The sequence below is a fragment of the Nomascus leucogenys genome, chromosome 16 (assembly GCF_006542625.1).
Source record: "Nomascus leucogenys isolate Asia chromosome 16, Asia_NLE_v1, whole genome shotgun sequence".
In the NCBI taxonomy this organism is placed as follows: domain Eukaryota; kingdom Metazoa; phylum Chordata; class Mammalia; order Primates; family Hylobatidae; genus Nomascus; species Nomascus leucogenys.
Window position 1 is genome coordinate 81,930,705 of NC_044396.1, and position 24,860 is coordinate 81,955,564.

Below are 24,860 nucleotides of genomic sequence, written 5' to 3' on the forward strand. Positions count from 1 at the left end.
CAACTAGAAGGAATGATAAAGATGACAAATCAGTCCACAAGCTAGGATAGGGAAGAATAACTAGTTGATTAGGAAGAAGAGGCCCCTGGGAAGAGTTTCCCTATAGAGACAACAGCCGTTTATTCTCACCAACTGCCATCTATCTACTCTCAAATCCGCAGAAGAGAACCTGAGGACATGGATTCTAAAGGATTTAAGACAACCAAGAGTCATGACCACAATTGCGGTGGGCATTTGGGGCCTTTAAAATACATTTTGATAAATTCTGCCCAGTGAAAAGCTAACATATTGGAGGGACTTACTCATTATGACCCTTGGAGGCAGTCCCTAATGTAAGCCCCTAAAGCATGAGGAAGACTGAGGGGAGACAAAGCAGTTTGTCCTACTGCCTGACCATACAACCTTCCCTTAGGTATATGCCTGAACAGGAGGGGCTCCAAGGCCTCAGAACAAAACAAGCAAGTACAGAACAAGCAAGTATGGCAAGTTTACCAGGGCAGTGTGGTTAAACCCTGTCAGCAAAACTGAGTATCTTAAAATTAAGCAGGTAATCCTTGCCCTGTCCCATTGTAAGTATGCAAACTGGCAAGGGATCAGGGTCCTTCTTCTGAAGTATAACCCATGATGTATCTGTAGTGCTCTGGCCAAGAAACCTTCTCCTTAGAACTGCAAGGTTCCGAAGGATCATGAGCATCTTCACAGTTGCATGCTGCTCCATGGTGCTGTTTGTGCTGTAATAGCACCCATGATGGGACATATACCACGAGACCGATTAATTCCCATGGTAAAAATATAACACTTAAGTCCAACTAGTTTGGCCTATTTTACAATTATTCTGTGTTTATTGGGATATGCTAAAAGACCAAGATGAGCTTGAATAGCATCTGAGCACCATCAAAAGCAATCTAACTATAAATGCAGCCAGAAACCAGCATAAGAAAAGCTGTATATAGTAGACAAGACAACCAAGACAGAAAACCTAGGCTGATTGGGTTATAAAGTACAAAGCTACAGACTACAGAGACACTTGACTGAAAGACAAATACTGTAAAATAACTAATTCTAAAATTGGGAAAATAAATTACAATTCTTATTTCCAGTAAGAAAAAGATAATTTATACAATATTTCTATCCAAACTATTGTCAGTCTTAACATTACATTTAACAGGCTGTACTGCATCTGAAGGAAAAACAGCAATTGTCTTTTTTTAAGAACATAGGCATTTTTAAAAAATAGGACTCCAACTTCAGAAGTTACAAATACAAATGGCCAAATAGCAAATATAAATAGAGTAAGGTATTAAAAAACATGAAGCAATAAAAACTTATTACAGAATAGAAAGCACAAGTCCTAACTAATGGAGAGAGAGATGGTTTGCCATGTGGTTCTGGCTCTCTAACGCGCAGATCAATTATTGCTAGTTGGAGGCTTAAAAAAAAAAAAAAAAAAACACCATACAGTGACCAAGTGTTAAACCTGGCAACTAATTAGAAATTTTTAAAATTATGTGGGCCAGACAAATCACATCTCTCAAGTCTAAATTTAGCTTTTGGGTCCCAGTTTGACTTCAATCTTACAGTATATACTCCCTGGTTTCAAAAAACAAACAATCACAGTATGATTTTCTTATGATTAATTTGTAATGTTTATACATTTCAAAAATTCAAACTATATGGAAGTACGTGTTTTAACTACATTCAAGTCGTCCTAATTTCTGACACACATCTATACTATTCCTCTCCTGTGTCTATTAACTGTACAAAATAAAGTGCTTCACATTTACAACTTTAAAATCACACAAAGCTAACTGGCTAAATCTTACCTGCCCCACCTCCTCCTCCTCCAACAAAGGGAGTTCCAATTTTGCTCACTCATATTGAAGACACAATTCTGACCTTTGAATAATTTTTCCCAAGCAAGGGAAAAAGCAAACTGTTTTGAATTCTTTTCGCTTTAATAACTCCCTAGACAACTTTGGGTATATCATTAGCTTTCTATTTCTTTCTTTCTTTTTTGAGACAGGGTCTCACTTTGTCGCCCAGGCTGGAGTGCAGTGGTGTGATCACAGCTACTGCACCCTTGACCTCCTGGACTCAGGTGATCCTCCCACCTCAGCTTCCAGAGTAGATGGGACCACAAGCATGTGCCACCACACTCAGCTTATTTTTGTTTGTTTGTTTTTTAAGAGATGGGATTTTGCCATGTTGCCCAGGCTGGGCTCGAACTCCTGAGCTCAAGCAATCTCCCAACCTCAGCCTCCAAGTGTTGGGATTACAGACATGAGCAAGCACACCCAGCCTATTTCTCATCTTCTACAGTTTTAGACACATGAATTAAGTGTAACCAGTAAAAATTTCAAGGAAACCTCTTTCTTTGGATGCTAAACGGTCCTATTATGAGAAATCATTTGGTAGAATCTCTCTCCATCTCTACAGTAAGTCCTTTTCCCATATACGGGAAAGTAATCCTCAGGCCCTTGGTTAGTTAAACTTTTGTGTTCTTAAAATCATTTAAAATCAATGCTCAGATTCATGTATGTAAAATGATAGATGATGAGGAAAATAATTTGTGGACAAAAATGGTCTAAATGAATTAAAAGGCCAGGGTTGAAAGAAGATTAAGTATAATCTTACGGTCTAACAAGCTTGCTTTACTTGTAAAACAGATACTAAGCCAAATTCAGCATCATGAACATAAAAAACTCTAAACTTCTGGAATGAATAAACATTTTTTTCACTAGGGAAGTCACAATTACAAAACTTTCAACTTACCTAACCTCTGAGAAAATTCATAAAATTTCTTTAATTTGCCTACTAGTGGAACAACTGCACCCCATGCCTTCTCTTGCAACTTCTCATCTGCTGGATGCTGGATTGCCTTCAAAATCCAAAGAATAAAAACAGTTAGATTAAAAAAAAAAAAAAAAACAGTTCACTTTTACATTAAAATGTAGGCTTTAGCAAACATAGGAAACCCTGGTATAATCTATAAAATATAGAATATTGAACCTAGGAGTGTTGAATTTTTTTTTTTTTGAGAGAGTGTCTCACTCTGTCGCCCAGGCTGGAGTGCAGTGGCATGATCTCGGCTCACTACAACCTCTGCCTCCCAGGTTCAAGTGATTCTCCTGCCTCAGCCTCCCAAGTAGCTGGGACTACAGGCATGCGCCACCACGCCCAGTTAAATTTTTTTATTTTTAGTAGAGATGGGGTTTTGCCATGTTGGCTAGGCTGGTCTCGAACTCCTGACCTCAGGTGATCCACCCACCTTGGCCTCCCAAAGTGCTGGGATTATAGGCGTGAGCCACCACGCACGGCTGAGTGTTGAATATTCTATATTGAGTGCTAAGGGTGAGTCTTCTGAACTCCACAGACACTCCATAGGAGTGCTAAGAGTAGGTCTTCTCAACTCCGTAGATACTTCAACCTTAGTTAGATACATAACTAAGATAATAAATTCTTAGTTATCCTTGCAATAGATATGAACATAATGAAAATTTTAAAATGGTCCAATATGTTTGTTAAATATATTATGCCTTGGTGCCTAGCAGATCCACAAAAAAAATATTGCATATGTTTCCCATATCATAGAGTCTCTTAGTATTTCTTTGTCAAAGAATTATTTTAGTAGTAGAAAAGGAAACTCAAAAAGTAAGACAATAAGATGCCAACTCCGGGAACAGGCTAAGAAATTTCCAATAATTAAAATTCCAGGGTCCAAACTAGCATTAAGAAAACTACCTACGACTTAAGAACCTAAATCAAGCTGAAACTGTGATTTAAGAATTGTCGGCTGAGTGCCGTGGCTCACACCTGTAATCCCAGGACTTTGGGAGGCCGAGGCAGGCGGATCACGAGGTCAGGAGTTGGAGACCAGCCTGACCAACGTGGTGAAACCCCGTCTCTACTAAAAATACAAAAATTAGCCAGGCGTGGTGGTGCAGGCCTGTAATCCCAGCTACTCAGGAGGCTGAGACAGGAGAATCGCTTAAACCTGGGAGGTGGAGGCTGCAGTGAGCCAAGATCATGCCATTGCCCTCCAGCCTGGGTGACAGAGCCAGACTCTGTCTTAAAAAAAAAAAAAAAAAAAAAAAATTGTCACAGACACTTATTCTCTATAACTAAAATCCTATCCTATTCTAGATAACAACTTTTCTCAGGCTTTCCTGAATAAGATGAAAAACTAGTTTTAAATCTGAAAGGGAGGAAAATATAATCTAGAGATCCTTAATATAAATGACTTATTCTATACTCAGTCTTTCAAATCATTAAGTAATCTTTTCTGAATAGAGGGTTATTTCCAAAAATACATTTTTTTGTCTTTATCTTTCATTTGCCTATAGATGTTTTTTGTACTCCTTTACAGAAGTTAACATGTTTTTCAACAACCTGATTTACTGTCTCTAACATCTTGAAACAAACTAAACATACCGTTTGAAATTCAGAACTCAAGCAGGGACCTGCTTATAAACACTATCAAGAGGTTATATGACATGTCGCGATACTCCCAAGGCACTGGTATTCTGACTCCATCCACACAAAAAACAAAAAATCAGTAAAGCAAAATAAAATTGAACCCAGACAGATCTAAAGGATGCTCTGAACAAATTAGCTGTAAACTGAATTAATGGGCTATATACTGGTTAAGCAATTTACTTTACAATCTTGGTACCATTTTCAAATTGATGTTTTATTCAATATTTTTAAATGCTTAAACCCAACAGAAGCCTGAAGTCAATCCTACTTATGTCATTAATCTAGAAATATTGTAATATTCAAGAAAATCTGACACTACAACATGTAACAATCCTTTGTTCACATTCTATAGTAATAAGAACATTTCAAAGAGACCTTGATATGCTGATATATATGAAAAAAAATCCTTTGGCCTCAGGCCCAGACTTGGTAATGATTTCTATCAGGTAGTAAAAATTTGTTTCTTGTATTTGTTATTCAGCAAACAAGTAAATAAGCCTTTCTGTCTGGTGGCAGCCATCAAATAAGCCAAGATGGGTACACAAAAGTCCATCCAGGAGGCATGGAGGAAGAAGTAGTTTGATGTAATGTGCTTTCACTGATGGTCCACTGCTGGCAGTACCATCAGCTCTCGTCTCTCCACAGAGATCCTGGCCCCACCCAGCCCAATAAAGTGTGCAGACTAGGCCACACAAGGTTATGTCATATATAGGATTCGTGTGTACTGTGGCGGCTGAAAATGCCCAGTTCCTAAGGGTGCAACGTACAGGTAGCCTGTCCTTTATGGTGGTAATCTGCTGAAGTTCGCTCGAAGCCTTCAGTACATCGCTAAGGAGTGAGCTGGACTCCACTATGGGGCCATGTCCTGAATTCTTACTGGGTTGGTGAAGATTCCACGTACACATTTTTGAGGTTTTCCTCATTGATCAATTCCATAAAGCTATAGAAGAACTCCCGACACCCAACAGATCACCATACCAGTCTATAAGCACAGGGTGATGCGTGGGCTGACATCTGCCGGCTGAAAGAGCAATGGCTTGGATGGTCCCTAAATTCCACAAAACTGTGTCTGGTTCTTGCCATGCAGCTTGGAGAAGGTACAATGCTCTCTAGCTTCACCTTCACCACTAATATATGTAATGTTTGTATAATTAATATCTAATTAACAATTTAGGACAGTTATGTCTGTTTACAGATGTTACTTGTCTGTTAAAAACAGTCTGCAGATTATTTCATGAATGCTTTGTCAAATCATAAAACTTAAAGTGATAGTATGTCTTCTTTCCAGTAAGATAAACTTGGGAGTTACATGTCAAGTAAAACATGCTGTGTGGTGCAGGAGGTTTAAAATAAATTATTTAGCTCTGCAGATTTGTCTAGTGCATGTGATTAATCTTACAGCTTTATTGGGGTGATGGCAACACTGTGCTGGTTTACTTTCAAGTGGCTGGGTTCGGCAAGTACAAACTTCTTAAGTTTAGTTTTGCTTTAGACATTTGTAGAGTGGGTGGAGGATACCTTAACCCTACGTCGTGATCATATGTAGAAAAACATGGGCTCAAACAGAATCCACATTTTTAAATTTAATCTATTGTTCCATTTGTATGACTGCTGTTTCTGAGAGAAAAGTTTCCAAAAATGCCACCATTTCTCAGAATAATAAACGTGTTGCAAGAGGTTTTTCTTAGGAATGAAACAAATCTGGGTTAACCTAAACAAAACTGCCTCAGTCTCCACAGTAGCATTTTAAGTTCACATAAAAGTTCCAATGCCATAGCTCTATAGAAATCAATGGATAGTAGTCAGTAAGGCTATTTACACTGGTGTATAGTCAAAATGAATGTTATATAAATATGAATTATTAACCTTAACTTTTACAAACTACTAATCAATGCTAGGATGGGAAGCCAGTAAGCTTTAGATACATACCTTTCAAGTGTGAGGGTAGAAAAAGTCAACTTTAATCCAGTTTTTAAAATACTTATCAGTAACACTAATCTGTGACCATTATGAATCCCTTCAGCCACATCAGGGGAAAATAGTTGGCTATTTACAAGTATGTACATCACTCTTAGACCAGTTAGCCTTACAAATAAAAACATCTTGAGCCAACCCACTCTGTCCGTACTCACAGGCTACAGAGAAGAGTCATAATTGAAGCCAATATAAGTTCCTGGTTTCCAATCTAACCGTATGTGTTGTCTGCAGTTATTTTTCTTGTCCCTGCTCAAACTACCCTAAAATCCTTATCATTCCACAAAGCTGGAACATCAGGTATGTGCCAACATTTACATACCACCACAATGCATTGCATTTGTTTTTATCACGTTTTTCCATAGACTAAGCTACTGTCGCCCAGGGTAAATTTGAGAGTGAAGGAAATGCAGAAAAGGAATTGCACAATTCTTCTCAATTCTGGGTTTGCTGACTTTAATTTAAATACTGGTTTCTATGGACTAATTTTTCTCCTATCTTCTCTATGGGATTCAAAAGGCTTGGTTAACTGATTTCCAGGAAATATTCATAGAAAGTTCACAGAAGTTCTTGAGATCTAAATTCCTTTCTACTAAAAAAAAAAAAATAACTTAAACCATACGTTTTGACTGTATATAGAGATTGTTCAACTAAAGGAATAAATGTCTATTAAACTAAAAACAGTAATAACAACAAAAAAAGCAAATAGACAAAAGTTAAAATTTTATTTTCTTCTCTTAAAGAAGTCGATCCTATTTTTATCGCAAGGATCTAAAAATGCCTTTCTAAATATCAATTCATTCTCACAATATAAAAATGCTCTAGCAAATGTCACCCATTTTCATAACTGGGCTGAGGTAACTATTTCCCTGGCCCCGCCTTGCCTAGATTTAGAACTGAAGACACTGCCTGCTCTCTTATAATAAACATTTTATGGTTCTTCCTTATACTTCTAATTCCTTGTCCTCTCACAATAATGTACTCTGTTAGATAAGGTTTTGGGTCAACACCCATTATAGCCCAACATGCAAAAGGGCACTTAGTAAACGTCAATGGTGAGATTATTACGGAGTAGGTATAACTCATTTTCAAAAATGTTAAAACTGGCTGGGCACACTGGCTCACGCCTGTAATCCTAGCACTTTGGGACACTGAGACAGAAGGATCGCTTGAGGCCAGGAGTTCATTCAAGACCAGTCTGGGCAACATAGCAAGTCTCTCTCTCTCTCTCTCTCTCTCTCTCTTATTTATTTATTTATTTATTTTGACAGAGTTTCACTCTTGTTGCCCAGGCTGGAGTGCAATGGTGCAATCTCGGCTCGCTGTAACCTCCACCACCCAGGTACAAGTGATTCTCCTGTCTCAGCCTCCCAAGTAGCTCGAATTACAGGCATGCGCCACCACACCTGGCTGTTTTTTTTTAGTAGAGATGGGGTTTTACCATGTTAAGCAGGCTGGTCTCGAACCCCTGATCTCAGGTGTTCCACCCGTCTTGGCCTCCCAAAGTGCTGGGATTACAGGTGTGCATCACCAAACCCGGCTATTTTTTTTTTTAATTTACAAAAAAAATGTTAAAACGGTTATGGACATATTACATTAATGGAAAGTACTTATTTCCCTCTAGGTGGTTAATCCTAGACAATAAGCATTGTTTATTTAATAGATTCTATCTTAAATCAAATTTTATTCTATTTTACAATGTTTAAAAAATTATTTAAACTAAAATATATTAAATATAATTCAACATCATTAGTATAGTAATAATAATAAGACTCTCAGTTTATGTTAGCTTTGTATCAGACATGGTGCTATGCTGTTTACATGGATTGTCTAATTTTATCTTCATAGTAACTCTGTGAATTGCTTCCACATTTTTGCTACTATGAATAAGGCGGCCATACCAGTTTTTACATTGACATTTCCTCTTAAATTACAGTTGTTTGCAATGTTTTATAAAGTGTAAGTACCTGGTACAAGAGCACAAACAATTTTATAGTTTTTTTTTAATATACTTCCAAACCGACCTCCAAAAAGACTACCCATTTTACAATACTTCTTGCACTGACTGAGATTACTGTTTCTTCACAAACCAACCAACTAAAACTTCTTCACAGTGACGTGCACTTACTAGCAAGGCTGAACACTTTTTCTGTTGTCTGTGCTTTTTCATAGGTAGAATAGTTGGCTGCTCTAAGTTAATTAACACTATTAGCAATTTAATTATTGTCCTATGTTGTAATACATCAGTTATTTGTATATTTGGTATATATTCATCTTTTATTTGTACCTTCCTTTCTTAATTTGTTTCTCTACTCTTCAGAAATCTTTTCTTTTTGTATCATTAAACCTGCATCAACTTCTCAACAAAAATTTCAACTGCTTGAATAGTTACATATTTGTCCCCGATCTACAGTAGATTTAAATGCAGCTTTTCAGTTTTTTAGCTTACATGTTTTGTGTTTCAATGCCTATTTCTCTTTTATTACTTCATTTATCAACGTTTAACAATGGTACCTTTATAAGTTGTTTCAAGCCTGGTAAGATAATCACTTACCATTGCTTTTTACTTTTCCCTTATATTTTGGTGTTCTTCAATGTTATTTTTCTATGTAAACTTTCTCTTTTCTTCTAAACTTGGAGACACTTACTTTCTCACATCACCAATTATGGACTATTTTTGAGTGAACTATGCATGGCTATGTCTTGTATTTCCTCAGGAAAACAGCACTACTGAGTGACTATGGTATCCTATGCAAAATTTCAATCTTTGGTCATAGCATTACGAGATCCTGGTTTCACAGCCCTAGAAAGTCTCTTTGATATATCCTATATGTAAATTTTTCTACCACTATACTCTATTCCAGAAGATTACAAATGAATCTTAATATGCATTCAATCAAATCTATAAACAGACTTTAGAGAAAACACTATTATTATTATTATTATTATTTTATTGTAGAAAGCCTTCCCACACACAGAAGCAGAATAATTCTCCCAATGGGAAGTACTGCAATTAAAAAAAAAAAAAAAAAAAAACAAAACAAAAACACCCGGGCTGGGCACAGTGGCTCATACCTATAATCCTAGCACTTTGAGAGGCTGAGGCAGGAGGACTGCTAAGAGTTCAAGACCAACTTGGCCAACAGAGCAAAACCCCATTAAAAAAAGCCTAAGAGTTCTATATTAAAAAAAAAAGAAAGAAAAGAATAAGAAAAAAAAAGAAGGAAAAAAAAAATAAAAGAAAGGCTGGGCGCAGTGGTTCATGCCTGTAATTCCAGCACTTTGGGAGGCGGAGGTGGGTGGATCACCTGAGGTCAGGAGTTCGAGACCAGCCTGGCCAACATGGTGAAACCCCATCTCTACTAAAAATACAAACATTAGCTGGGCATGGTGGTGCACGCCTGTAATCCCAGCTACTCGGGAGGCTGAGGTAGAATTGCTTGAACCTGGGAGGTGGAGGTTGCAGTGAGCCGAGATTGTGCCACTGCACTCCAGCCTGGGTGACAAGAGTAAAACTCTGCCTCAAAAAAGAAAATCAAACAGGTAAAAACAGGTAATGAATAGTGTTTGTCTCTACAGCGAGTAAGATTTTTCTCTTCCTAACAACAAGCTTTAAAGAAGTTTAATGACTTGACACTTATAAACAATTTAAACTAATTTGTAGCACTGATAACCATCATAAAAAAATTTACCAATTAATTAAGATCCTACTAAATCATTTCACTTCCGCAAATGTTTGATTTTTCAAAATACGTTTAAATGTTTAGAGAACTGAATTTCACAGAAATGGTTATATGCCTTAGTTACTGAAATCTTAAGGTTTTACTTAAGCCAATAACATTGCCAAGACCAAAACCCTTGTATTTATTTGTTCAACAGGTAACTGCTTACTAAGTGCTGTAAGCTTACAACGTACTAGGTGCTGATAATAACAAAATATATAAGAAACCAGGTTTACCTTCCTCAAGCTGGAAGTACAGTGGTACAGAGATAAACACTCAGTAGTAATGGTTTACCCCCCCGCCCAAAAAAAAAAAAAAAAAGAATGGTTCCCACAAAAGAAACGTGTATAAAGTGGGCAAAAGAGTAAGAGGAAGTAGGAGATTATCGGGGGTGAGGAGGGGGTTGAAGAAAAAAATGAAAGGAAGGGCATTCCAGACAAAAAGGAAGGGTGCATATCAACAAACAGAATTCACACCAGAATTTCCCTCAGTTAATGACACTACGATCTGCTAATGTAAAATAAAAACAAGGGCCAGGCGTGGTGGCTCATGCCTGTAATTCCAACACTTTGGGAGGCCAAGGCGGGGGAGGGAGGATCACTTGAAGCCAGGAGTTCAAGACCAGCCTGGGCAACATGGCAAAACCCTGCCTCTATTTGGTGGGGGATTAGCCAGGCATGGCGGTGAGTGCCAGCTACTTGGGAGACTGAGGCAAGAGGATCACTTGAGCCCAGTAGACTGAGGCTGCAGTGAGCTATGGTTGCACCACTGCACTCCAGCCAGGGTGACAGAGCTAAACCCTGTCTCAAAATAAAATAAACACCATGGAATCATTTAACTCTCTCTCTTCCCTTACCCTAAACATTTGATCAATCACCAACACGTTTTGAATCACCACCTTCTGGTGTCTGCACTTGATTCTGCCTTCACTAGTACTCCAAATGTCAGAAGAGAAATCAAGGTGGATATGGAATGTATGCCCCAAAAAGTGACCTTGATGACCTCTGCACTCTTTGTTATAGACAATAATAAACAAAACAGAGGATGGGAAGAATCAAGAAACATGGCACGGGCAATGGCTTCAAGAAATGCAGTAATGAGAAGGGGAGAGATGAAGGCCCAGGGGACAGGGAGTTCCTCTGTGTAGTTCTGGACACCTAAACGTGGATATGCTACAGGGCAGAATTCAGTAAAAGAAAAAAGATAGAAGATTTAATTAAGAGAAGAAATAATTAAAAGAGTAAAGTTTCAGAACAGGATGAAGAACAAAGGTAAAGAAGTCAGTCTTGGAAAGAAGCAAGGACACAGCTTCTTCTGAAAAACAAAAGAAACAAAAAATGAGATGAATGCAAACCTGAAAAAGTTTAGCAGTTTGGGAGAGGCAAGTTGAGGGAGACCACACTACATATTTTCTTTGTGATGTAAAGTCATGGGGAAGGTGTACTGACTGCAAGGATATTTCCACTTTCTCCTAGGAAGCACCACATAAATACTGCAAATTTCAGGTATAAGAGCAACCCAAAAACTAAATAACATTTTCTTAATGTACAAAAACTACCTACTTATGGAACACAGTTTTTCCTATTATGCTCATTTCACTGCAATCACTTCTGAAACAATGCCAAGTGAGCATCCTTCAAATATAATACTTAATATGAAATATAGAATTCTGAAGTCTAGAAAACAATAGAGATTACAAAGAGGTGGGACAGTAAGTTTTAGTTAACTAGAAAATACATAAATGTGCTTTACCTCTCGTATTTCGTGGCCAGCTCCTCTGTATGATTGCAAGTCCTCCAAGATGCCTTCTGCATCTTTTAATACTACATTCACCTGATTATAAATTTCCTTCTCAGACTCTGTAGGCTGGGCATCTAAACAGCAGGAAAGCACAAGAAAATTTACAGTGACATGAATTTTTTAAAATACATGTGTAACTCTAAGCAATTAACAACCCAACTTTCCAAAGATGAGTTCATTCTAGTTAATGTTAACTTTGAACTTTTTAAGAAAAGACTAATACTTTTTCCATAGTTCTACATTTAAATGACTAGTTTCAAGTTTATAGATATTACAGAAAACAAGGGAACACCAAACATTATCAACTTAGTTTAAGTTCCAAATTAGGACTTGGTATATTAAACCAATCTGAGAATTATAATTAAAATTTTTAATTGTGATAGTTTTAACAATCACTTTTTCTACTACATTCATCACTATCACTGTAAATGCATCAGAAATCACAGATTTTAATGCAAAAGAAAGCCTACTAAAACATGTTGCTCATGTATAGTTTAAGACAAACTATTTTTATTTTCCTATAAAGTTCATTTTACTTTTAATGACTGAGTTTTGATATAAAAAAGTTAAAAAACTTTAATAGTTTTTAGGTGCTCACCCCCTTTTCCAAGAATCACTTCAAAAGTGTCTCAACATATATGATATTATAGGTTAAAGAAGAGAGGATACATATATCTAACAACAAACCCAAGAGAGTATCACTGAACTATTCTGCTGATGAACAGAAGGTCAAGAAGGTCAACTCCTGTGCAGAGGAGTTCAAGTTATAAAACTGCTCCACAATTACTCAGCTGCTGAAAACTAGATACTTTAAGCTACACTACAATACTATTACTGAAATTTTGAAATACTAAAGAAAATCTGAGTTCCTACACACTCGGGAGTAAGAGAAAAATGAAGGAAGAATTACAGTTATAAAGAGCAGAATCAAGGACAAACATATGGGCATTTTCACCACCTGTGGTGTTAGCTGCAAAACATATGTTAATGAATGACTAAATCTGGATTTCTCTCTGCTTAACTCAAGCTAACAGAAATCTTGCTTTTAATAATACTGGTCATTTGTTTCTCTAAGGACAAATCTTTTATATTTTAAGAAAAAAGGTGGACTCTAAGAGGAAATGAAGGTTTCTTCATGAATCTTTCCAACTAGGCCACATTCAGCACCACAGGTAAGGCATAAAGCACTTAAAATCATAAACATTATGATTATCATATTTTAGAGAAAAATGAGCGGCAGAATTCTTCCATGCTAAAATTTTCTCTTATGAGGGAAAAGGAATCAGTCCAAATTTATAAGATGAAGTGAGAACGTTTTTAATACTATCACACTGGTCTTTAAGTTTAAAAATATTTTAACAAACAAGAAGGTTTTTGGTAAATCTTTGTCTACCAATCATATAAAATCAGTTAACCAGACTTTTCTGCTCCTTTTCACCTCACCACAAATACACAATGATTTCTTTATTCCTTTACTTAGAACATTGTAAAGAAACTTTGTTTACACATGAAACTGGGAGTAAAGATCCCTAAAAACTGTAACTTTATTTTGTGCTTAGAGCAAGCCATAATTCAATTCTACCTATTAAGCCTGCCAAATAGTCAAATATACAACATATTTTTTAAAAATTCAATAATTACATTACCAAATTTTAAACTCAACATATGTAAAACAGTACTATAGCAACAATAAAGTAACATTCATATGGAAAGTCAACTTAAGAATGTGTTTACATATCTGTTCCCTTATTTTTCAAATTTCTTTTCAGAAATCATTTTTTAGGAAGAAAATACAGTGACAAAATAATTATACAAGAGGAGCCAATTGAAAAATTAAAAAGATTCTCTATCCAAGGCTACAAAGGTATTATCACTAGGAACAAATACTGATATTGCAACTAAATGGTTAGCTTTCTTATAGATCAAGCTTTGCTATTTAGCAGTAATAATTTACTGCTAAATATTTTACATTTAGCCAGACCATATTTTCCAATGTAATAGTTAGACATACATTCTTTTTAAAAAAGCACACTTCATAACTTTTATACTTACATCAGATGCAGTAGAGAAAAATATGTTTTACATGCAAAAAATGACAGTCTTACACTTTTTCATATGGAATTGTGAAACTACAGACATAACATCAATAGTAGACACGTATTTAGTTTGAATTCATGAAGTGGGAATTCATGACAAAGGACAGTAGTTTAGCTATTATATATCAAAGGTATCTGTGAAGTTTGAAAATGCTAGACTATGTATTTTAGGTGCGGTGACTAGCTGTTAACATAAAAATGTGACACTGAGACTTAACATACAAACAAAACATTATCAAGTAGACTTAAGTAGACCTTGTAAGTGGTTAATAACTAGTAAAGGTTTAATAAGTACCAAGAAATTTAAAAATAGAGGAGAAGATTTAAGTTTCCCTTTAGGGTGAGAAAAACACCCAGCACCACAATGATTAAACATTTTTTAGACTGTCACAGGAAAGTCACATTTATAATTTTGAAAGCTGCTGAAGACTGCTATAGAAATGAAGACAAACAGAAAATAGCAGACAAGTAAGCACTACTTTACTGAAAGCAAGTCATGCAAAAGGGAGAAATACTAGGAAGGGGGAAAAGCTGTATAAAATAAAGCTTTTTTTTTTTTTTTTTTTTTTTAAAAAACGGTACTATATAATGCAACCAAGACTTGTCACTTTGATTTTCCATAGAAAAAAATGGCTTTACTATTTAAAAAAAAAAAAAGTACCATTTAGTCAGCTTACAAAAGGACATTCAAAATCGCAAAATAATGTATCTACTGCTGAGAGTAGACATATTCATTACTCATCAAGCTTAGTTTTTAAAGCTGTTCAAGGGAAATTAAGGCATGTTTCAACTGTCCTTATTGAAGGTAAATTAAAAATTTTAGTAACTTCACACTAACTTCCTATACGGTGGAGGGTAGAAAAACAGTCACTAAATATAACTGCTAAAATTGAAGTCGTTATAATATAAAAAGAAGCAAAGATTAACTATGAAATGAAAAAATAAAAAGTCAACATAAAAATTGTAATTGTGATAAGGGGTCTTTCTGCTTTAATTTCACATTAATTCATTTAATAAACCTATGCAATCTATCTCTGTAAGTTACATCAAGACAGAGACCAGAATGTACAGTACGTACCACTGGTACATATGTAAACTCAGCACCTAGATTTTCTATAATACATTTTGAATGAATGAGAGGGTACAGAGACATAAATAAGCCTCCAGCATGAATTAAAGGAGACTACTATGCTTTTTGATCTCTGAATAAATATGATCCTGTATCATTTTCGAAAAATAAATATAAGAAAGATGACACCAGAATAAAGATATTTCAAAGTACAGGGCAAAACCAACTGAAACTATGCAAGAGATAAATGAAAAAATAAGTTAGAGTAGGTCCCAATATTTCTAAATGATAAAGGGGAAACAAGTAACACAAAGGACACAAAAACTATAGAGGAAATGCATGACTCAATGGAAAAGCACTATAACAGAATTAGAGAAAATATATTCTATTTCTCCCTTAACAAATGACTACCTCTATTTACTCTCCTATTTTGATTTCCCTGGAGGTAAGTGAATCAAGTTTAAAAAATACTTACTGAACTTCTATCATTTAAAAAGCACTATGCTAACATTGGGAAAGGACACAAAACTAAACAAAGTCTCTTTTCTCCCAAGAACTAGAATTTAGTGAGCTAGTAGATATAGAAGTTACTGAGGCTAAAGATTTGTCATTAGAATAAGCTATAAATTAACACTGTTGTTATAAAACAGGAAATTCCAACAACTAGAAGAGGCTATATGGGCCTCTATTCAGTGCTTTTTTTTTTTTTCAAAGACAGTCTCACTCTGCTACTCAAGGTGGAGTGCAGTGGAGCAATCACAGCTCACTGCAAGGGCACACATCACTATTCCCAGCTAATTAAAAAAAAATTTTTTTGTACAGATAGAGTCTTGCCATGTTGCCCAGACTGGTCTCAAACTCCTTGACTCAAGTGATCCTTTTGCTGTGGCCTCCCAAAGTGCTGGAATTACAGCCATGAGCCACTGTACCTAGCTCGATTGAGTGCTTTTTATATGCTGTCAATAGCGTAACTGCTGCCAAATTTTATGGAGCATTTTTGGGCTTATATTTTAACTGAACTATTATTAAATAAAAACAAAATAAAACCTTATCACATAGGTGTAATCTGTTCTAAGGAAAAAAATCCTTCTATCAAGACTAAACGTTTGACTGAATACAGAATAACATTTCATGCCTTAAGGTCTCTGCCCATGTTGTTCCTTCTTTCTACTGTCCTTTACTATATTAGTTCAAAACATTCTAATTCACTCTCCAAAACCCAATTCAAACATCACCATCAGAAAGTCTTCCATGATGGGCCAGGTGCGGTGGCCCACACCTGTAATCCCAGCACTTTGGGAGGCCGAGGCAGGTGGATCGCCTGAGGTCAGGAGTTTGAGACCAGCCTGGCCAACATGGTGAAACCCCATCTCCACTAAAAATAAAAAAATTAGCTGGGTGTGGTGCTGCATGCCTGTAATCCCAGCTACTCGGGAGGCTGAGGCGGGAGGCTGAGGCAGGAGAATCACTTGAACCCAGGAAGTGGAGGATGCAGTGAGTCAAGATCATGCCATTGCACTCCAGCTTGGGTGACAGAGTGAGACTCCATCTCAAAAAAAAAATAAAAATAAAAAAGAGGTCTTCCATGATGATTCTCAGTCTACTCACTGCCATTTTAAGTTAGTATCTTCATGAGCTACATGTTGAAAATAAATAATTTGAGTAAAACTGAGTTTTCTGGCAGGTGGGCACCTGTAATTCCAGCTACATTTGGGGACTGAGGTGAAACGGTCACTTCAGCCTGGGAGGTCAAAGCTGCAGTGAGCCGAGATCATGCCACTGCACTCCAGCCTGGGTGACAGAGACTGGCCCTGTCTCAAAAACAAAACAAAACAAAATTATGAGCTTTCGTTTCTATCCTCTCCTACTAGATTGAGAGCTCCCAGCACGTATGGGTTGTATCTTAGTTATTTTGCATCCCCAGCACCTACTGGCTGGTATACAGGAGGCAAGGCATAAATGTATGTTGAACTGAAGTGAAAAACAGTTACAGGGGTCATGAGAGGAGTAAGTTAAAGGAATAATGATTTAAAGACAATCTTAATTTTGTAAACTATAAGATTCCATTAAATTACTTTTCAAATGCACTAGAGTATGTCATTTGTATATAATATGATACAAATAGCCAGGTAATCTGCATGAATTATTTCTATAGTTACCCAACTGCAGAGACATATTGGGATAGACTTAACCAATCAGATTAATAGAAACAGTAAAACTAAATTACCCTGGTGACACGAATATTAAAGTGCATCTAGAAATAAACAATGTAGTAGTAATTACTCTAGCAAAAATAATGAGGCTTTAAGTTACTGAGAATTAGCAGATCAACTATGTTGGCAATTTTGAGTCTGGTATAAAGCAGTATAAAACAGTTTAAGAAAGCACCCATCTGATGGGCCAAGGTCATTATAGTAGCTTAATGATAAGGTAAGCTTTTAAAATGCATATTTCCAAAAAGAAGAAAAATATACAAATGGATTGGAGATTAAATTAAGATAATGCCAGTGTTAGAATCAAAAGAAAATGTATCTAAAAATCTAAATAAGAAATAACAATGGGTAAACTCTAGTTTGGTATACAGTATGCTGTCACTAAATTTCATTTATAGTATACCAGTAAGTATAAAACCAGAAGATCTACATTGGCTGATATAGGCAACAATATCTGTCCTTACAGTTAACATTTTATATGTATTTCTGCATTATTGGTTATTATTATTGTTCGCAACTTTTACCTTTTCCTGTCACTATTATTAAATTATAATAATGTACCAGGTGCAGTAGCCCACACCTGTAATCTCAGCACTTTGGAAGGCCAAGGTGGGTGGATCACTTGAGCTCAGGAGTTTGAGACCAGCCTGGACAACACAGTGAAACCCCATCTCTACCAAAAATATGAAAAATTAGCTGGGTTTGGTGGCATGTGCCTGTAGTCCCAGCTACTCTGGAGGCTGAGGTGGGAGGATCCCTTGAGCCAGGTAGGCAGAGGTTGCAGTGAGCTAAGATTGCGCCACTGCACTCTTGCCTGGGTGACAGGGTAAGACCTCATATCAAAAAAAAAAAAAAAAAAAAGTGTGTGTGTGTGTGTATAAAATGATCCAAACACTCCCACAGATTGGAAAGCCAAGACCAAGTAATCTTTTAAATACTACATTTAAATTCATGCTTCCCACTTGACCATAACATAATGCTAGGTTTACAAAAAGATCAAGTGCCAAGTCTTGAACAAGATCTTGACTATCAAAGTCAAGATTCTGTAAACGTAAGGAATTTGAGACAAAGAGGAAAACGGAGACAGAATAGTAGAAAAAGACACAAGACCAAGTTTGAAACAGATGCAAATAAACTAAAATACAGCTCTAATGTAAGTTGCCTCATCTGAAAGAATATCTTCAAGTCAGCAATGTGCCCAACATCCTCAAGCTGATTAAAAGTCATGCTAAACATGCACTTAACATAGCACTGGTAAATTGTTGAGAAGGGTCAAGAAAACTAATATTCATCTAATATTTAACAGTATTTCCCCTAAAAACCCAATTTCCCCTGAAACCCAATTTCACATGGACCTGATATTGATTTACTACTCTTTACTAGCCTGTACACAGTACCCAAACTGTAACAGATCCTTTATAGAAATGGAATAAAAGTAGAAAATAACCAGAGACCACAAATTATTCTACAAAATGGAGATAGCCATAAATTGATGTGTTCATATGAACTGCCATGGTTTAAAATGATTCACAAAATAGAATGAATTACATAAAACTGTAAAAACTAAATTGAAGTTGGAGGAAAAGGCAGTGACTTTCTGGGGGTTTATTTTAAGTGATTTATTTGTTTTGTTTTTAAAATCAGAAAACGTCTTAAATTTTAAGTATATAAAAATACATTCTAACACTTAAAAATGTAAGGGATCACATGATTAAAAACCTAAGGAATACCTCTTCACCCTTTCCTAACAATTTTCTATTGATCAGTTAAACTAGCATCATTCACACTAAAACACCAATTTAATAATTCTTCTCAATTTAACAATCAGACAAGCTAAAGCGATATCAACAGCCAAAAAAAGCAAAAGCTTTGCAACATGCACCGAGGTCAATGACACTTACCTGCCACTCTTAGACCATATTACAATAGGTCATGCAACATAAAACAAACAGAAGGCAAATTACTTAAAGGTCTGTGAACCCATTATTTTTCCTTTTATTTAGAGTCAGAAAAAATAAATTCCTGAAATAAATACATTCCATTTTTTTAACTTTTCAAATTATCTGCAAAGATTAAATAATTTAGGTTCACACTTACCTTTTAATATTATGCCCAAATTACTGAGCTCTGAATGGCCTTCATGAACAGATTGATATTTGAAATACTTAAATATGTACCCTAGAATAACTGAAACCTGGTCGATTTTTCTTGACTACAATATAAGTTTCCCCCCAAATATTGCTTCTATTAATAAATCTTGAGGTAGTACTTGTCCTTTCCAACAAAATTTTTTCATAAAAATGTTTTCATTAGAGAACAGATCTCAAATTACAAAATAATCTCCAACTAAGAGATATGAAATCTCTTATAAAAACTCAAAGACATTTTATCATCACAATTTAATCTATAAAATAGGACTTCCAGTTCTAGAAGGCATCAGAAATTTACTCAAACAATTCATAGCTCAGTCATGCAAAGCAGTTAAAAAGATGGCAAAGTGGAAACATTCATTTAGTGCAAGACAAACGCAGTCTACTGCAGGCAAAGAGAAATAGATATAAAATCATCTTCTCACTTTCAAAATCAAGGAAAAAATTTGGCCCCTGCTCAAGGTCTGTGCATGTCAAAACTTTAAGAAGATTCCCCATGTTAAGGTACCTGTCAAGACAAGAATGAGAAAAGAGAAAATATCCCTTTATAAAAAAGAACATCTGAAGTTTACTTAAAGAAAAATAGTAACAGGGAAAATGTTCATTAGGCCATGAATTCATTCTTCAGGTTACCCAGACTGTGCTCTGGCAGACAGCAAATCGGGTTCTCAAGGTGTTGATATGTAGGACCTAGAGGTGAAATGTGGTTTTCCTGTACACAATGGCACAACTGTTGCTCTAATTCTTCTCAAAATTCTCCCAAGACAAGTTTCATTAATGGCCTTATAATGAAAAATTCTTTAAGTATTCCAATAGTGCTAATATTCTGAAAAAGAAATTTCTGATCAAGAATTATTTACATGTAGTACTGTTAATATAGCACTGAAACAACAATTTATTTCAAAGCCAAATATTAATACATTTGGCCATGTCTCACCTTTGCATCTCATCTTAAAACAGTATAAAACTTTCTTCCTGCATGCGGTTAAATAAAGCATATATTTCTAACCAAATTTGGATTGTCAGTAATTTGTGGAGGTATGGAGAGTACTGATTCAAGATATGCAGCACAATTCTGATTTTTAAAATGAAATTATTATAGGATTATAAGCGAATATTGTTTGACATAGTCACTAAAGCATACTATTAGAATGTTCATCATAAGGCTACTTGCTTCATGGACTAATGAAAGGACAGCACTGGCTACAGACTCAACATGATTTTAGCAAATGAAAAACTAAATTATACATATGATGGTGATGTTTGCCTACGATTAAGAAAAAATCATGCAACCTTTGTTTGATTCCCATGTTTAATTAACAAATATTCTGGCTGGCCTTCACTGTGGTGAGTATAATTCATCTTTCACCTTTACCATTATGCACCAGCTGTGAAGGGCTAAAGAGACTTACTTTCAAAGTCCAAGAAAAAATGTGCTGCATTGTGGTCTATGTCCCTGGTTAGCACCTTAATGAGATTACCCATGCCAGCAAACCTAAAAATAAAAATGGCAACATCATTTAGTTCCAGTAAAAAATTTTAAGCAGAGGCCTGGGATTTGGCAAAGGCTGGCTTGCTCATAATTATCAACAGGTGCAGGTTTATATGCTTTTGGCATTGAGAATTTGGAACAACAAAAGCACGTTTGGCTCTGAGTTTATAGCTCCTGTCCCTCTTTTCCACGTATCAAAAAAGTTACATAAAGCAAGATGGGAAAAATGACTAGATTTTGACATATAACTTGCAATATTTACATTTTATTACTATCTATGTTAGTGTTACTCCTTTAAAATTTTTGAGGCATATATTTCTCAATTTAAATTAACAGCAAAACTAGATTTCTCAAATCAGTAAATATAGAAACCATTTTTTTAAATAATAGGGATATTTTCCTTCTTGCAGAGTCAAATCCTATTGGGAATACAAAGAAGAAAGTATTCAAACCACATTTAACCATTAAAGCCTAAAGAAAGTTACCAATTAATGACCCATCTAAAAAAACTTTACCACACATAACATGTTTTTGATATCTTCTATCTCCTAAGATTAATCAAACTTATTATTTAACTCTTAGACTGAATAATCAGCTATACACAACTACACCATGTATGGAACTTAAAAGTTAACACAGCAAACAGGTACAATAGGGAGCCAGCAATTATCACAACTTAGTAGGTTTGCAGAGGAAAAAAAGTGAAAATACGGCATTGGCATAAATATTGCCCAAGATTTCCAAAATGCAGTGAGGATGAAAGTGGGAAATGGGGTCAGAAACATCCAGGAAACCAGATTCAAACCTGGAAGGTAGAGTAACAAAGGGGGAGGCAAACTATGGTATCACGGCTACCCACATCCTCCTCCCTCCAACTGCTGTACTTTTCCTCCAATTGCTATGTGTTTTTCTCCAAAGATCCCATTGCTGGCAAATGTAAATAAGGCAAAACATAAAATAATATTTTTTTAAGAAAAAAAGACAACTTGCCACTCACTCTCATTATAAGAAGCTTGAAAAAAGTTAGCACTTCTGTCACCTGTGGCATCCCCCTCTTCCACCTACTCTCCAACATCAGCATATGTTTCTAACTGTAAGCTTCCCATTAGGAAATAAATATGTGTGTGTAAGAGCTATTTGCTTTAGAGGTCAAAGTCTGATGTACGGAAACACAAATTTCTTATAAAATGTTAAAAGCAATCTAATTTATTCATATATGGTAAATACTGAATGGTTCTTCCCTTTTGAAACAATATTCCCCCAATAGAGGAGGTGGAGATCTATCTTCTTTTTATATTAATATTTCTATTACACAGAATTTCAATGGTCTGATTTTGTACAATACTTTACACAAGTGGATTAGGTGACATTAAGCTAATAGGGAAATATTTAGTATTTCGTCTTAATTACCTTATACATTGTAAAACATTTAATAATACCAAGCTTTCATATTAAAGGAAAGGATAAACATTTTTCTTAAATCATCACACCCAAATAATTATCTCAAATTGGTTACTAAAGTTATTCAATAAATGTTGGAAGAAACCATTTGGAAGTAGCATATTTCACAGCTTTAATTTTTAAAAGCTTTCCAACATATATGGAATGACTGTATCCAAACATATAAATTTCTCACTAACAAGAACTGAGACCAAAAACACAAAAAATTACCTAGTGGTATCAAAATTGCAACTACAGATGAAAACTATATCATGAGAAAGGACTATAATTATTTTTAGTAGGAAAAAGGCAGCACACCATTTGGTTTTAGGAGTTTATGGAATCAAACCAGAAATTCGACTCCAGCTTACTAGCTGTTTGACCTTAAGGATGGTAGTTAACCCTTCTGGGGACTCACTTCTTGATTGGTAAAACGCAGGTAATTACAGTAAATATCTTAAATTCCTATTATGAGGGTTAAATGAGATTAAGCACTGACTCAGCTTAGTGTCTGGCACACAGAAAACATTTAATAAATATTGGCTGTTGCTGTAATTAAAACCTAAATATCACAAAATAACCTTTTAAAAGTAATAATGGCTCTATTTCTTTTAACATAAACCTGAGTCCTTATCAACACATTCCAATGTTATAAATCAGAACGAAGCCCGTATTTGTCAACAATATCGCTGAAATGTTGTCCTAAAATTAGTTCTATTAACAGGAAACCATCATCAGGTATGCATGGAGAAGAGGGAGATTAGGTTTCCTTACCTTTTTACCTGTATGCACACAGTCCAACCTTGGGGAAAATTTTGGAACTAGCCAGGTATGTCTGCTCCATTTTCCTACAGCTCGTTCTGTAAACTTCTTCCTCTGTATATGGTTCTTCTTTCCAGGCACCCGAGGCTAATGTGATCCTCCCCTCCTCATAGTTGGGAGTATGACCACTACATCAGACTTGGTCCTGACCTATTTGCTCTCATAAGGATTGAGAATTTCTTGCCTATTTATCCCATACACAAACACTTAGTTTGAAAATGGCTCAGTTGGCTGGGCGCGGTGGCTCACGCTTGTAATCCCAGCACTTTGGGATGCCAAGGCGGGCAGATCACGAGGTCAGGAGTTCGAGACCAGCCTGGCCAACACAGTGAAACCCCGTCTCTACTAAAGGAGGCAGCAGTTGCAGGGAACCAAGATAACGCCACTGCACACTCCAGCCTAGGCAACAGAGCTAGACTCCCTCTCAAAAAAAAAAAAAAAAAAAAAAAAAAAGGAATTGGCTCAGTATATCTAACACAGTGTTTCTCAGTCTCAGCACTATTAACATTTTTGGCTGAGGAGTTCTTTTGTTATTGGAGTCTGTCTCACATTGTAGGAAATACAGCAACATCTTGGGCTTCAATCCACTAGATACCAGCAGCTACCCCCCATACAGGCTGTGACAATCAAAAATGTCTCTAGATACCGCCAAATGTCTCCTGGGGGCAAAATCACCCGACTGAGAATCACTACAACTGCTGCCCAGCGCAAAAATTCGCTCTACCACATAGCACACAGGACAGATGCTACATAGGCAGCCCATATCACAATGTCTCTTTGAACAAAAACTCATGGAAGTTTTCAAAGCTCTAAAAACAGTCCCATTATAACATTATCAGTTCTCCTATCCTTTATAAGAATAAACAAAAAATTAAAACCATAACCCTATCTTGCTATATTTTAACCTGGCCAAAAACCAACCAACCAAACAAAAAAAACCCTGCTGTCCTCTCACTGTGACTGTTTTCAACTAATATGACAGTGGTTAATCATCAGCTTAGGTGGGACCAGACTGCCTGGGTCTGAAACCCAGCTCTGCCACTTCCAAGCTTTATGACTTTAGTCAAGTGTTTTTTAACTTCTCCATTCCTCAGTTTTCTCATGTGTAAAAGGCGCATATTAATAATATTCACCTCAGAGGGTTCCTAAAATCATTAAATGGGTTAATATAAGCACCACATTTAGTTCCATACCTGGCAGTTTATTTACTGTTACTGTTGCAGCTGTCAGAGCAACCTAACTAGGGGCTCTGTTCCCAGCAGCAGAACTTACGGAATGTGAGGCGTGGGCGGATGTGGCAGTCATACTTCCTGCCCTAGAGGATGGCAGTCTGTCACAAGAGAATGAACCAATATTACAGTGCAAGGTCTCAAAGAGTGTCCTGGAGTCATTAATTACCTTCCATTCATTCCTGAGTTCCAGCTGTCACTTCTCTCAGTCCAGCTGCTTGATTTTCCTCTGGTTTTAAGATATCCTAGTTTTTTTTAAACCAATATCCCTTTTAGCTGTTGAGTTGGATTTCTGCCATCTAAAGGAGACTAGTAAGATTTCTAAGTTTCGGATGAATACTTTTGATATGAAAGATACCAAAGAATTTAAGATATTT

General features: G+C 36.1%; 1 protein-coding gene, 1 non-coding gene and 1 pseudogene across 18 annotated transcripts in view; 1 reads left to right on the plus strand and 2 right to left on the minus strand.

The window, feature by feature from the left end:
- FAM49B (family with sequence similarity 49 member B) overlaps window positions 1–24,860 on the minus strand; it is a 177,904-nt gene that overhangs the window by 18,819 nt on the left and 134,225 nt on the right. For 6 of the 17 annotated variants that reach the window (XM_030795479.1, XM_030795477.1, XM_030795478.1 and 3 more), the window contains 3 exons: window positions 20,913–20,995; window positions 11,925–12,046; window positions 2,773–2,878 (listed from right to left, as the gene is read on the minus strand). In XM_030795479.1, the coding sequence (XP_030651339.1) occupies window positions 2,773–2,878; window positions 11,925–12,046; window positions 20,913–20,985 (301 nt within the window). In that variant the 5' untranslated portion in view covers window positions 20,986–20,995. Of the gene's footprint in view, window positions 1–2,772; window positions 2,879–11,924; window positions 12,047–19,925; window positions 20,009–20,912; window positions 20,996–24,860 lie in introns of all 17 variants that reach the window. The other 11 variants (XM_030795473.1, XM_030795469.1, XM_030795471.1 and 8 more) reach the window with 3 other exon arrangements.
- Window positions 4,871–5,696, plus strand: LOC115830695 (annotated as a pseudogene).
- Window positions 9,152–9,278, minus strand: LOC115830724. Its single transcript, XR_004026276.1, has one exon. It is a non-coding gene; the product is annotated as a small nucleolar RNA SNORA25 (small nucleolar RNA).